The sequence below is a fragment of the Sphaerodactylus townsendi genome, linkage group LG01 (assembly GCF_021028975.2).
Source record: "Sphaerodactylus townsendi isolate TG3544 linkage group LG01, MPM_Stown_v2.3, whole genome shotgun sequence".
In the NCBI taxonomy this organism is placed as follows: domain Eukaryota; kingdom Metazoa; phylum Chordata; class Lepidosauria; order Squamata; family Sphaerodactylidae; genus Sphaerodactylus; species Sphaerodactylus townsendi.
In genome coordinates, this window is record NC_059425.1 from 184,822,762 (window position 1) to 184,837,470 (window position 14,709).

The 14,709-nt window shown below is 47.4% G+C and overlaps 1 protein-coding gene across 1 annotated transcript in view; it reads left to right on the forward strand.

Moving 5' to 3' along the window:
• Nucleotides 1-14,709, forward strand: part of PCSK2 (proprotein convertase subtilisin/kexin type 2) — a 61,392-nt gene that overhangs the window by 19,701 nt on the left and 26,982 nt on the right. The window contains exon 2 of the mRNA XM_048506441.1: nucleotides 12,440-12,544. Coding sequence (XP_048362398.1) covers nucleotides 12,440-12,544 — 105 coding nt within the window. The remainder of the gene's footprint in view (nucleotides 1-12,439; nucleotides 12,545-14,709) is intronic.

A 14,709-nucleotide genomic window follows, 5' to 3' on the forward strand; every position in this document is an offset into this window, starting at 1 on the left:
ACGTAACCCAGCAATTGAGCATGACTTTTGGAACAAGCAGGGGACTGGCAAGATTTCTGGGGATGGGAAATCCTATTCCTTGCAGGGCACCCAGGTTCTCTCCTCTTGCTATCCTTGGTCACTGCTTTCTCTGCCCCCCCTTTCCCCCTTTCCAGAACCCCATCTCCACTTCCTTCCTTCCTCCTCCCCTCCCCTGTTACCACTTTTTAATCTTTTCATCGCTTTCTCTCCCTGAAGCCCCCAGGAAGTGCCAAGGTTGCTTCAACCGGTCCTCCTATGCTTCGGTTGCTAGGCAACTCCACAATGCCAAACACGATATTAGGAGATTTCGCAAGATCGCAGGTGTCATTCTCCTTTTAAAAAAAAAGCACCCCAGTTTTGAAACACAAGTGGACATCTGTAAGAAGAAGAAGAAGAAGAAGAAGAAGAGTTTGGATTTATATCCCCCCTTTCTCTCCTGCAGGAGACTCAAAGGGGCTTACAATCTTCTTGCCCTTCCCCCCTCACAACAAACACCCTGTGAGGTGGGTGGGGCTGAGAGAGCTCCAAGAAGCTGTGACTAGCCCAAGGTCACCCAGCTGGCGTGTGTGGGAGTGCACAGGCTAATCTGAATTCCCCAGATAAGCCTCCACAGCTCAGGCGGCAGAGCGGGGAATCAAACCTGGTTCCTCCAGACGAGCTCTTAACCTCCTATGCCACTGCTGCTCCTTCTTGTAGAAACTTGTAGAGAGGGCGTGCCCCTTCCCCCTTCCCTTCCTTCCATCTTCTCACCTTCTCTAACATTCTCCCCCTTCCCTTAACTCTCAACCTGCCCCCATCTCTTTGGCCCCCATGCCTTTTCTGTCAATCCACCTTTCCCCTTACCTGTCAACCTACCCTTTTGTACCTTTGGCTGGCCCTCCCAGCTCAACCAGGACTGTACTGCTGCTGGGCCCAGTGCAGCTCCTGGGAGAGCCAACGTGGTGTAGTGGTCAAGAGCAGGTGGATTCTAATCTGGAGAACCGGGTTTGATTCCCCACTCCTCCACCTGAGTGGTGGAGGCTTATCGGGTGAGCCAGATGTGTTTCCACACTCCTACATTCCTGCTGGGTGACCTTGGGCTAGTCACAGTTCTTTGGAACTCTCTCGGCCCCACCTACCTCGCAAGGTGTCTGTTGTGGGGAGAGGAAGGGAAAGGAGTTTGTAAGCCGCCTTGAGTCTCCTTACAGGAGAGAAAGGTGGGGTATAAATCCAAACTCTTCTTTACAACCCAGAGCCAGATTTCTCACAAGGATCCTTATGGATTTCTCAGAGAAAAACTGTCCTTTTTCCTTTCTGACACTGATCCAACTGTCTCCTACGGGATGTCACATTTTGCTTTAGCGGCCTGGAAGACACAGGCCAGATTTACAACCAAAGAGAGAAACAACACTTTCGATCAGTTTCCTTTTATTTCATTGCATCTAGGAGGTTATACTGTTAAGTCTGTAAATCTGCAATCATGCTGTATATTTTACACTTTATATGTGTTTTTAGGTGTTTTAGTTTGCGATGAAACAATAAAATTTTATGGCGAGGACTGCTATTTTCCTCACCCTCTGCCCAGACTTGACATTCGACTCATCCCCGCCTTTTACTGCTCTCCCACCTACCTTCCAGCAGGCGGGCAGCGGGCTTGCTGGCTCAATGGGAGACAAGTTGGCAGCAGAAGCGTAGCTGGGCAGGAGTGCACCCGGGGCACACACCGTGTTTTCTGCCCTCCTGCAGCCCCTCCCCTCCTGTAGCTCCACCCCCACCCCCTCGCATCCCCACTTACCTTTGCCAGCCGGCAAAAAACAGCTGGCTAAATATGGGGTGGGGCCAGGCCTGGTGAGGTGAGGGGGCAGGGGGTTGGGGTTGGGGTTGGAGGGTGATATTTGTGCCTCCTAGGCATGTGCCTGGTGCAACATGCCCTCCTGTCCCCTTGTAGCTCCGCCTGGTTGGCAGCAAGATTTTATTTCCCAGCTTGGAGGGGGGCAGCCTATGAGACTTGCAGGAAAGGATGTCTCATATCTCTGCCACTTTCTCAGTGGGCCTGCCATGGCCTCCAGACTGCGTGCAGCTGGCAGGAGCAGTGCTCTTCCAAGTCTGTGCCGCTGCTGGGCGCAGTGCAGCTCTAGGGATGTGCTGTCTGAGGTAGGTGCATTCTGTGCTCTTGGGAAGAGAATGTTTTTTATTTGGAGAGGGGAAAGGAATTTAACACCCTCCTCATTTTTTTAATTTCAAAAACTCCTCAAAGCGTAAAAGGTGTTCCAAGTTTGCAGGAATATCTGTTTAATCTGGTCGTGGAACCAATCTGTAGATTTAGGTATCCGTAAGTAAGGGAAATAGATGTTTGAGGGTTTTTTTTCTGCTCACTGGGGATTCTCCAGATGTCAGCTCCCTGGATCAGACAACAAAGAACTCGATAGTTTCAAGGATTTTATTGACAGACTTCAAGGAACAAAGGAAAGATGATTCTGGCAAAAAGGTGCCAAGCAGTTGATAATAATATAGTTCAGTGGTGGCAAACCTTTGGCACTCCAGATGTTATAGACTACAATTCCCAATTGGCCATGACTACAACCTTTGGCACTCCAGATGTTATAGACTACAATTCCCAATTGGCCATGCTGCCAGGGGCTGTTGGGAATTGTAGTCCATAACATCTGGAGTGCCAAAGGTTTGCCACCATGGATATAGTTGGTAGATCCCAACCCCCATATGGAAACAGAGAAACACAGAAAGGTTTGGATGGGAGGCCTATCCCAGCAGTAGACTCCCAAGGCCAAACCAAAGATAGCCAAGCACCTGCTAAAGTGAAAGTAACTTTCCACACAATGCCCCCTTCCAGAAAAGCAGACTTGACACCAGGCTTGCAAACCCTCCCCCCCCACACACACAATTGTCCCTGGTCTCACTGAGGCCCCTTCCACACATGCAGAATAATGCACTTTCAATCCACTTTCCAGGCACTTTGCAGCTGGATTTTACTGTGCGGAATAACAAAAACCACTTGCAAACAGTTGCGAAATCTGACACCCTTGCTCTAACGCTAAGCAATCCAATTGCGAAGTGGATGGAAAGGGCATTATTCTTGCCTTGAAAACCTTGCAGGGTTGTCGTAAACCAGCTGTGACTTCACAGCACTTTAGACACATACACACACAAATCTGAACCACGCCCCTGCCACACCCCTGCACCGGCACATGCCCAGTGCCATATGCCCCCCCCCCCATCCCCTGGGTGCTACGCCACTGATATCAGGCTGGTCTGGGCTGTCCAAGTCAGGGTGATTTTAGACTGACTGATATGGCATTCTCAGAAATTTGTTTTATAAAAGCACTTTTACAAATGTACTTTCTGCCATTAGTAACTGAGCAGCTCAGCCACCTCCCTCGAGGTGTTTTGCTTTTGCTGCAGAAGGCTGATTAGAGCCTTCCCTTCTCCCTGTGCACTTGGGTTTTGCTTTTATTGCTTAAACGTAGTGCCATTATTGCTGGGCGGGGCGGCCCTGTTTCACTCTATTTGGGATTGGTCGATGGGATTAGAATTGTGATAAAATCATGGCCAACGATGGCAGATTTCCAAAGCCTGGTTCCACATTTGCATTCAAAGAGGGAAACAAAATTGGTCCCAAATCGGTCAAGTGTCCAAAAATGTCCTACTCGAAGCTTGCTGGATTGGAGCAGAACGCTGCTGTCCTATGGAATGGTCCTTCTATCCATTTTAGCATCCGTAAAAGCTACACTCGACAGGGCAGTTTCTTAGAATTTCCATTGAGGCGGCTCCGACTGACATGAAGGCGGGGAGGGGAAGCCAGCCATGCATTATTCAAAGGCCTTTTAATTATTTATTGTGTGCTCACTGGCAGGAAGTCTACCTGGATAATACCGGAGGAAGAAAAATCATTAATATTGATGTGTTGCTACATTTTCCCATAATATCAATGGGTATTGAGAAAAAAAATTGTTTTCCCCTATCAATAGGCTGACATTTACAGGCGTTTAGCAGTGGCTAGGTATGCTGGTAACATTCTCAACACAGTATCTGCCTGGGAATGGGAGGTACCCCTTGTCCCAGGGAGCAACTAATCTGGTCAGTCACGTAAAACTGCCTCCCACCGCGTGGAGGTGGAATTAGGCCTTGAGGCAACGAGGCAGCAGGAAGTCCTGCTGCTTTGCCGTCTTTGGGCTGCCACAGCCCCGCCCACATCGTCATCCTGGGAGCCCAGCCGGCTTCTTCCCTCCCCTCTGAGCCCCACCCCCTGGCCTCAGTGTTATAAAAGCACCTCTTGGAGGACAGAGGACAGCAGTCTCTTCTGCTCTCCCCAGAGGGGAGGACAGAAGCCGGGCTGCCGGCTGCTGGGCTCTGGGAGCCTGGGGGAGGGGGGTACGGCATGGGGATGGAGCCCCACCCCCAGGCATAATTTGTCTCCAGGCACCATTCCCCCTCCCATACACCTCTGTCTCAACCTCCCTCCCTCCCTTCTGATTTTGCCGCTCCAAATTTAGGGTTCATTCTAGACTCCCTTGGTGTTTCTTCTGATTCCCACTTTGTGAGGGTGCTGTATGTTGCCTACCAATACTACGTTAGACCGCACAACTAAAGTAGGCTTACTTAGTTTGGTTCTGCACGTAAGCAGCCACGACAAATTAGTAATGCAGACTTATGGTATCTGCTTTGCAGACTTAAATTGGTTAATAGTAATTTTCTCTTTGTAGAGGATATTGGGAAGTGTCGTACTGGAATTTGGGAGACCACATCTGCCATGCAAGCTTGCTGGGCGACCTCACGCCAGTCATACAAGTTGCAGGTGACTTATAGTGGTCCAGTAGTTTTCAAATGAAGAGACAAAGGTGGTTTGCCGTTGCCTTCCACTGGACTTCTTGGTGGTCTATCTATCCAAATATAGGGTCCATTCTAGACTAACTTGGTTGTTTCTTCTGATTCCCACTTCCTGCTGGACACCATTCCCATGCCATTCATCTGGGCTCCTTACCCTGTAGGAGAAATATTTTGTGGAGATTGGTGGGCTGCAGTGGGCGGGGAGAGGCAGGAAAGTTCTGGCCTGCCATTGGATGATTAAATTTGGATCTAACCCTTTGTTTGTAGAGCAAGTTCTGTCTTTTGTTTTTGATTTCCAACCTTTCTGGGGTTTTTTTTGCATCTGTAGCACCCTAATTACCAAGGTTTAGGGTTGCCAGGTAACTGAGCCAGGGACCTTCTGCCTGCCAAGTGGACACTCTACCATTAAGCTATGACCCCTCCCCCAATTCTACTGCAATTGCCATCTTCTATCCAGGACAAGACTTTTGAGACAAAATCAGTTTACTTCCTACACCAGGCAAAAAAACATGCTTTCACTGAACTATATTTCCTGTAGTCGTCTAAGTAGGAGCCACTTCACTAGCTAGGATGAGTTAGAATCCATCAGACCAGGATCTTAAACTGTGGTTTGCAGCTGGCTTATTCACCACAGTTAGTCTGAACTTGGGATGCCTGCCTTCAGGTGAACCTAAGGATCCCTTGGAGGTATAGCTCATCTCCAGATTAGAGATCAGTTCCACTGGAGAACTGAGAGCCAGCACGGTGTACTGGTTAAGAGCAGGTGGACTCTCATCTGGAGAACCAGGGTGGGTTCCCCACTCCTCCATATGAGCGGTGGACTCTGATCTGGTGAACTGGATTGATTTCCTTGCTCCTACTCATGAAGCCTGCTGGATGACCTTGGGCTAGTCACAGTTTTTCCGAACTCTCTCAACCCCACCTACCTCACAAGGTGTTTGTTGTGGAGAGAAGACAGGAAAAAAGTTTGCAACCTGCCTTGAAACACCTTACAGGAGTGAAAAGCAGGGTATAAACTCCTCCTCCTCTTCCTCTTCCTCTTCCTCTTCCTCTTCCTCTTCCTCTTCCTCTTCCTCTTCCTCTTCCTCTTCCTCTTCTTCTTCTTGTAAGCCAAGAAGAGCTTGTAAGCCACCTTGAGTTTCTTTACAGGAGAGAAAGGTGGGGTATAAATCCAAACTACTACTCCTCTTCCTTCTTCAGCTCCTCTTCCTTCTTCAGCTCTTCCTCCTCCTCCTCCTCCTCCTCCTCCTCTTCCTCCTCCTCCTCTTCTTCTTCTTCTTCTTCTTCTTCTTCTTCTTCTTCTTCTTCTTCTTCTTCTTCTTCTTCTTCTTCTTCTTCTTCTTCTTCTTCTTCTTCTTCTTCTTCTTCTTCTTCTTCTTCTTCTTCTTCTTCTTCTTCTTCTTCTTCTTCTTCTTCTTCATTGCCTAGTGACCCTGGATCTCCTTAGTAGTCACCTGCCCAAGCACTAACCATGACCAACCCAGCTGCTGCTGCTGCTGCTGCTGCTGCTGCTCCTCCTCCTCCTCCTCCTCCTCTTCTTCTTCTTCTTCTCCTCCTCCTCCTCCTCCTCCTCCTCCTCCTCCTCCTCCTCCTCCTCCTCCTCCTCCTCCTCCTTCAGAAAATGGATGCTTTGGAGGGTGGGCCGAATGGCACCATATCCCAGTCTTTGTCCTCCCCAGACTCTATTCCCAAATCTATAGGAGTTCCCCAACCTAGATCTGGTAACCCTACCCCACCCCCAATTCCCTGCCAGTGGCTCGGGGGGGGGGGGGACACATGGCGGCGCTTGTCTGGACCATGGTGTTCAATGACATGTGGATGCCGACATCCTGGCTTAATTTTGCCTCACTCCTGAGTGCCCCCTCTCTGCAATGCAGCCTGGGATGCCAGCCAACTCTTTGGGAGGGAAAGAGCAAAGGTGAAACTGGCACCTGTGGCACAAACCAGGATTCGAGTGCCAGCGAGACGCGTTTTTCAAACGGATCGTTGCAAAAAAGAAGCCTCAGTTTCGTGATCTGTCTGAACCGAGCTGTCGAGTCCACAGGCCTTTTGTCCCTGTGCAGCAGAGATGGTAAAAAACACACACACACCACCATGTAGATGTTGTCTCACTTCAGAGCTTTTAATGAGCCTTGACCCAGATAGAACACGGGGGCCCTCAGTCGGAGGACACTGTTAAGAGCATCAAAAGCAGGCGTGAAACCTTTCCAATACAAGGACCATTTAACCTTTTGGAATATCCGCATTGACGAAGAATCGTGCTTCTCTGCCCTGAACATTTACATCCGACAACCAAGGAGTCACAAGGAGGGGCTGACATTTGGCTTCACTTTTCCTTTGCGAGGGAGTCAAACCACAGGTCTTTATTTTCATGCTGTTTTCTTTTGCCTCGCGCCAACGACTGGGCGTAGTTAAGAGCTGTTCAGCGGTGGAATCGGCTGCCCAGGGAGGTGGTTAGCTCCCCTTCGCTGGCAGTCTTCAAGCAGCAGCTGGACAAACACTTGTCTGGAGCAGCAGTGGCGTAGTGGTGAAGAGCAGGTGTACTCTAATCTGGAGAACCGGGTTTGATTCCCCGCTCTGCCGCTTGAGCTGTGGAGGCTTATCTGGGAAAGCTCTCACAGCCCCACCTACCTCCCAGGGTGTTTGTTGTGAGGGGGGAAGGGACAGGAGTTTGTCAGCCCCCTTGAGTCTCCTTAAAGATTTATAATTTGTAATTTACATTAGCCTGACAATAAATAAGTTATAAAAATATAGAATATAAGTAAGGAAGTGGAAAGCTATTGAAATGTAAAGTAAGATAATTCCAAAATAAGAGTGAATGTAACTTGTTGGGTAGATATTGAGATTTAGGGTAACAATATGCTAGGTTAATATGGGTTAATTTTTTCTTACCTTTGATGTTTGTTTTCTGTTACGTTATTGTTTGTTATTTGGTTGCTTCCTTCCCTTTTATTGTCCTTTTTTGTATATAAAATGATTGATGGAAACTAATAACGAATATTTTTTTAAAAAAAGAAAAGAAAACCCCTGCCTTAAATGGACTTGGTGTGTTCCCTACCATTGTCTGCCAGTTTATTTCAGTTTTGCCGACTGGGAGATAGTGGGGACAACATCAGGCTTGGAGAATGCTAGAAAATATTCCTTACTCCATCATGGGAATACTTGTAGAAAGAGATTTCACACCCATGGTGACCAAGACAGCATTTGGTGGAATCTGTCCAGCCTCTACTTTTTAAATACAAAGTCCCTGGTATCTTTAACGTAGGATCTGGTGTTAGTTGCAAAATGTTGTAAATCGTGATCAATATAGTGAGAAAAAGGGGGTCCAAAAGAGCCCCTGAACCCGAGATAATAGGTGGTCCCCGCGGAGGGAATCCCAGCTGTTGAATTTTTCATAATACCTAAAAAGCAGGATCCTGATTTGGGATAAAATAGTGGATGCAGAGATTTTGGAGGAAATAGTGGATACATGACAGGATTTGAGACCTCCAGTCTATTTCCTGATGGAACTCGTTGACATTGTCCTTGAGAAAAACAACTTCCATTTTGATACTGGATTTTATTCGGAGGATGCTGCGCCATTCCCTCCCTGGCATGGGTGAAGGGAAGGAGTCCAGTTTCCCAGGTGTGTTAGCATACGGCAATGGAGATAATATACAGCTTGACAGATCAGGGCCAGAGCAGTTCCTTCCCTATCTGTGAAATAAAGTTGTCTCTTGACTATCCCAGCCAATCATGTTGACAACTTGTGTTCTGTTCACCTGCAAGAAACCAGGAGGAGGAGGAGAGTTGGATGTATATCCCCCCTTTCTCTCCTGCAAGGAGACTCAAAGGGGCTGACAAACTCCTTGCCCTTCCCCCCTCACAACAAACACCCTGTGAGGTAGGTGGGGCTGAGAGAGTTCTGAGAGAACTATGACTAGCCTAAGGTCGCCCAGCTGGTGTTTTTTGGGAGTGCACAGGCTAATCTGAATTCCCCAGATAAGACTCCACAGCTCAAGCAGCAGAGCGGGGAATCAAACCCGGTTCCTCCAGATTAGGAGCAGCAGTGGCATAGGAGGTTAAGAGCTCATGTATCTAATCTGGAGGAACCGGGTTTGATTCCCAGCTCTGCCGCCTGAGCTGTGGAGGCTTATCTGGGGAATTCAGGTTAGCCTGGGCACTCCCACACACACCAGCTGGGTGACCTTGGGCTAGTCACAGCTTCTTGGAGCTCTCTCAGCCCCACCTACCTCACAGGGTGTTTGTTGTGAGGGGGGAAGGGCAAGGAGATTGTCAGCCCAGGTCTCCATGCAGGAGAGGGGGGATATAAATCAAACTCCTCCCTCCTCCTCCTCCTCCTCCTCCTCCTCTTCTTCTTCTTCTTCTTCTTCTTCTTCTTCTTCTTCTTCTTCTTCTTCTTCTTCTTCTTCTTCTTCTTCTTCTTCTTCTTCTTCTTCTTCTTCTTCTTCTTCTTCTTCTTCTTCTTCTCTTAACCACTACGCCACTTCTACTCCTACTGAGGCTATCATTTCTGTAATGCCTGTAGTAACACCTATAATGTGCTAGCCACTGACTGGTACCTCTCCTATTAGGGAGTACGTGCTTCAAAATAGTTCTCTTGTAAAAAATGTTGGCTGCGTCTTGGGACTTTTCTGTCTTGGATATACCAAAGAACTCCAAAGCGTCTCTCAGCATTCACCGACAAATAATTTCTCCTTTTTCTGGAGGTGTGAATCATGTGACTGTTTGTCCCAAAATGGAGTGCTTGAGAGCAGCATTACTATTCATTTGAGTGATTTGACTAATTAAGTCATTAACCGCAGATTCGACAATGTGGATTTTTAAATGGGACTTTAATTGCCGCCTTCCGTACGACAGAGTGATCCGTGCCGTGGAAACTGGGGCAGCCTTACATTTTTAAAAAAACAATTTGCGTGCATCTCTCGGTTGTAGGCAACGAGGTTTAAGAAGCGGGGGGGTGGGGGGTGGGGGGGTTCGCCCAAATGGGAAACCATTTGTATTACATATGAATCCACAAAGAATTTCATAAGAACATAAGAACATAAGAACTAGCCTGCTGGATCAGACCAGAGTCCATCTAGTCCAGCACTCTGCTACTCGCAGTGGCCCACCAGGTGCCTTTGAAGCTCACATGCAGGAGGTGAAAGCAAGGCCCTTCTGCGGCTAATCAAGCTCTAATTTCCACTCTAATCAAGCTAGGGGAGATAGGCATGGAAAACCTGTGCATAGAAATTGCATGGTGTTCATGTTGATTAAACATGAGAAATCAGTGTGATGGAGCAGCAAAAAAGGCCACCTCTGGTTCGGCCCCTCCACTCACCTTTCCTTCCAGAGCTGGGAGGTGGAGGTGCCGGGCAGCGAAACCCGCTCTGCCCGACAGAGCAGGCAGCCACCTGCTCCGTGGGGCAGAGGGGGGACAGCCGCTGCGGGGATAGCAGAGGGGGAATGGTGGCTTCTCTGGAGGGACACGCCCATGCTACCCTCCAACCTCCAGGGGTCGGACGGCAGTGTGGGCATGTCCCTCCAGGGCTCCAGAGCAGTGCTGGAAGGAGAGGTGAGTGGAGGGGATGCGAAGAACAGCGCCCTCACGCACAGAGCCACCTCCGGTTCAGGCCCTCCACTCACCTTTCCTTCCAGCGCTGCTCTGGAGGGCTGGAGGGACACGCCCACACTCCCCTCCGACCTCCAGGCCACGCGGAGCCGCAGTATAAGGCTGAAAGAGCCGCATGCGGCTCGGGAGCCACGGGTTGCCTCCCCCTGGGCTGGAGTAACTCTCCGTAGGGTTGGTCGCTGCACTTCCATCTTTTGAAACAAAGGTCTCAGAAAAGATGATAGTTTGGTCAACAAGATACATTAGTTCTGACTGGACGACATCTTCATGCAGCTTCCACGGCTAGATAATCACTGATGGCACCCATCGGTTATTCAAAAAGAGGAACAATCACAGAGGCAGAATCCCGGAACTATGCTTTCATGATCAGCTCAATGGCTTTATGGAGTGTAAGGTGGGAAGGGTTGCCAGGTCTCCACAACAACAAGCAGGGAATGGGGGGTGGAGAAAGAGACAATGTGAATTCTGCCAGAAGGGGGCTAATTTGGGAGCAAATTAACCATGATTCTAACAGTCGTAGACAGGAATAACTCTGCGCAAGATCACACTGCAAAGTATTGCTTTTATATGGCAATTGGTCAATGTTCATAACGCTCAATACTTTCTCATATTTTTGCCCTCATATTTTCTCTAAAAAAGCAGACACCAAGGCAAACCGGGGCAAACTTTTCCATAGGAATCAATGTAAATCCAACTAATCCATTCTAGGCACTCCAAAAAACATACCAAAAACACATTTTGGGGTAAATAAACATAGTGTTTAATGCTGAAAACAGTAACAAACAATAACACTAGGACCAGCTTCAGAGCCAGTGGACCAATGTCGCACCAGAAAGCTGTCCAAAGAGGTCTGTTTCTGACAACTCTTTAAGATTTGTCTGAAATGGGGCCAGACAGTGTCATTAAACAAGTTGCAGACACAGCCTACAACAGCTTTGTCCGGGTGATTTTTCTCCACAAACCCCTGCACCTTACTGCAAATCGATGAAAACTGAGACAAATTTTTCACTGAAAAAATCGATGAGAACCAAAACTGATGAAAACCGAAGGCAATGAAAACCGAGGTTCCACTGTACATAAAATGAACGCATCATGGGGACCCTCTAACATTCTTGCCCAGTTCACTCTTGTTTCTGTCTTGTTCTACAAACTGTATTGCCTCCTTGTGCCAGATTTTAGATTGTATGCTTTGTACTGTGCTTAGTGGTTAGCAAAGAGGTAATCTTGATCTCTGGATATATAGGTACAAGACAAGGTAGGGTGGGCTATAGCTGTACATATAGGGCTATGATATTCATTTCCAGTCCAGAATTTACTTTAGTAAGCATTATTTTTCCCCGAGGGGATTCTCCCGTTAATGTTACCAAATTTATTTACTGTACAGTACCCTGTTTCCCCTAATATAAGACATCCCCGAAAAATAAGACATAGTATAGGTTTTGCTGAAGTGCGAAATATAAGGCATCCCCCGAAAGTAAGACATAGCAAAGTTTTTGTTGGGAAGCATGCCCGACGAACACAACACAGAAAAATAAGACATCCCCTGTAAATAAGACATAGCGCATCTTTGGGAGCAAAAATTAATATAAGACACTGTCTTATATTCGGGGAAACATGGTATTATACTGTCAGAAAGGAGCCACGTGGCATAGTGGTTAAGTGCTTGCACTGCCACTCACACGGTCAGGAGTTTGAGCCCCCTGTGGGTCAGATATCCTGGCAGCTGGCTCATGGTCGACTCAGCCATCCATCCATTCCTTGGTCGGCAAATGAGTACCTAGCACACAGCTAGGGGGGTAAAAAATAGCCGGGGAAAGCAATGGCAAACTACCCTACAAAAACGGCTTGCCTATGAAATCACTGCTTGCAGTGGTACCCCAGGGTCGAACACGACTGAAGAGGAAACTTTACCTTTTTATTATACTGTCATCCCAAGTGTTTGTCTCTAACTTTAATTTTTTTTTGAAAAAAATCTTCCAGCTTCCTTTTGTCCAGGACGGATACCACTTTTATCACAACGGCTTGCCCAAGATTCGGAGACGCCGTAGCGCTCAGCATCAGCTCCACTTGGAAAAGGATCCTCGGGTAAGTCATCTCTGAAGGCCTTTCTGGTTTATGAGTCACTCTTTGGGAGCAGATGTGTCACATTGTTGTGAAAAATGTGAGCTAACGGGGAGAGAGAAAAAGACCTCTGGAGACAACTTCATGTATATAATATTTGCTCTTGGATTAGTGGTTAAGAGCAGTGGACTCTGATCTGGTAAACCAGGTTTGTTTCCCTGCTCCTATCCATGAAGCCTGCTGGGTGACCTTGGGCTAGCCACAGTTCTCTCAGAGCTCTCTCGGCCCCACCTACCTCACAAGGTGTCTGTTGTGGGGAGGGGAAAGTGATTGTAAACCACTTTGAGACTCCTTATTTTATTTCATTTTTTGTAAAAAAAAAAAAAAGAGCAGTGGATTCTAATCTGGAGAATCAGTTCCCCACTCTTTCTGGTGGGTTTTCCGGGCTGTGTGGCCGTGGTCTGGTGGATCTTGTTCCTAATGTTTCTCCTCCATCTGTGGCTGCCATCTTCAGAGGTGTATCACAGAGGGAAGTCTGTTACACACTTTGTCCAGTGAGAAGGGAATGTTTGGGGTATATATTGTCCATGTCCCAGGGTGAGAAACCAATCAGTAAGTGTTTCGGTGGAACTTGTTATTCAAATATGTGGTTGATAGTATTGTATTGCAGGTGGGGCTTAGCAGCAGTATTGGTGAATTCAAAATCTGTGTTTGGGTGGAGTCCATTGTTCATGAACTTAGCATGCCCTTGGGGTTTGCTTTTGGTGTTTTTAAGTGCTGGTAGCCAAGCTTTGTTAATTCTCAGAGTCTTTTCTTTGCTGTTGAAGTTGTCTTGGTGTTTGTGAATTTCAATGGTCTCCCTGTGCAGTCTGACAAAGTCACCTTCTGAATTGTCCAGAATTTCAGTGTTTCCAAATAAAACGTTATGTCCAGTTTTGTTTAAGACATGTTCTACAGCTGCAGATTTTTCAGGATGGTTAAGCCGACAGTGTCTTTCGTGCTCCTTAATACGAGTTTGAATGATGCGTTTTGTGGGTCCGATGTAGACCTTTCCACAGCTGCAGGGTATGCAATAGACTCCTGCAGAAGTGAGGGGGTCTCTCTAGTCCTTAGCTGAACATAGCATCTGATGTATTTTCCTGGCAGGTTTGAAGATGGTTTGTAGGTTATGTTTCTTCATCAATTTCCCTATTTGATCAGTGATTCCCTTGATGAGAAACAACAGTTTTGGATTAGAATAACAGAATCATAGGACTGAAAGGGGCCAGACAGGCCATCTAGACTGAACTTTGATGCAGAATCAGCCTAGAGCATCCCTGACAAGTCTTTGTCCACCTCAGGAGTGCCAACTCTGGCACCTCAGGTGTTCATGGACTACAATTTCCATCAGCCCCTGCCAGCGTGGCCAATTGGGACTTATGGGAATCATAGTCCATGGACATCTGGGGCGCCAGAGTTGGACACCCCTGGTCTAGCTGCTGCTTTAAGACTGCCAGCAAATGGAAGCTCACCCATTGCTCTAGTTAGCCGATTCCACTGTTGCACAACTCTTACTGTAAAAATTGCTTTCCTACTATCCAATTGGAGCCTTTTTGCCTCTAATTTATACCCGTTCTTCCGAGTCCAATCCTCTGTTGCCAACAGGAACAGATTCCTGCCTCCTCTAGTTGTCCGCCCTTCAAATACTTCAAGAGAGCATTATTATTCTAAATCATCCCGCATTTCCAGAGACAGTCTGAAATGTTCTGGGCGAGTAAATTCACTGGACTTGCAAGACTTTGGATTTTCCCCTTTGTATGCATCTTTCATGCATTTACTTGATAAAGAAACAGCATATGATTAGAAAGAAAGAGGAATAAAAGAGGGTCTGATGTGCCAAGAATACCGATGTATTCAGAATTTGCACAAAATGACTCCCTCAACAAGAGTGCTGGAGCTGAGACCAAAATTTCACGAAGGAATTTCACATTCACGACCTTCTTCAGTGGTGAGGCACAATGGAGCCAGGACCAGACTAGCTTAGCGTCAACTTCTAAAAAATTCACATCAAGGTAGGCAGGAGAAAATCCTTTTGACTATCATAGTCAATAGGAATCATCCTTCCAAGGCTAAGAGCTCAATGTGGCTACCAATCTTGATCCTCTTATGGCTACCAATCTTGATCCTCTTTGATCAGAGATTGCAAATGC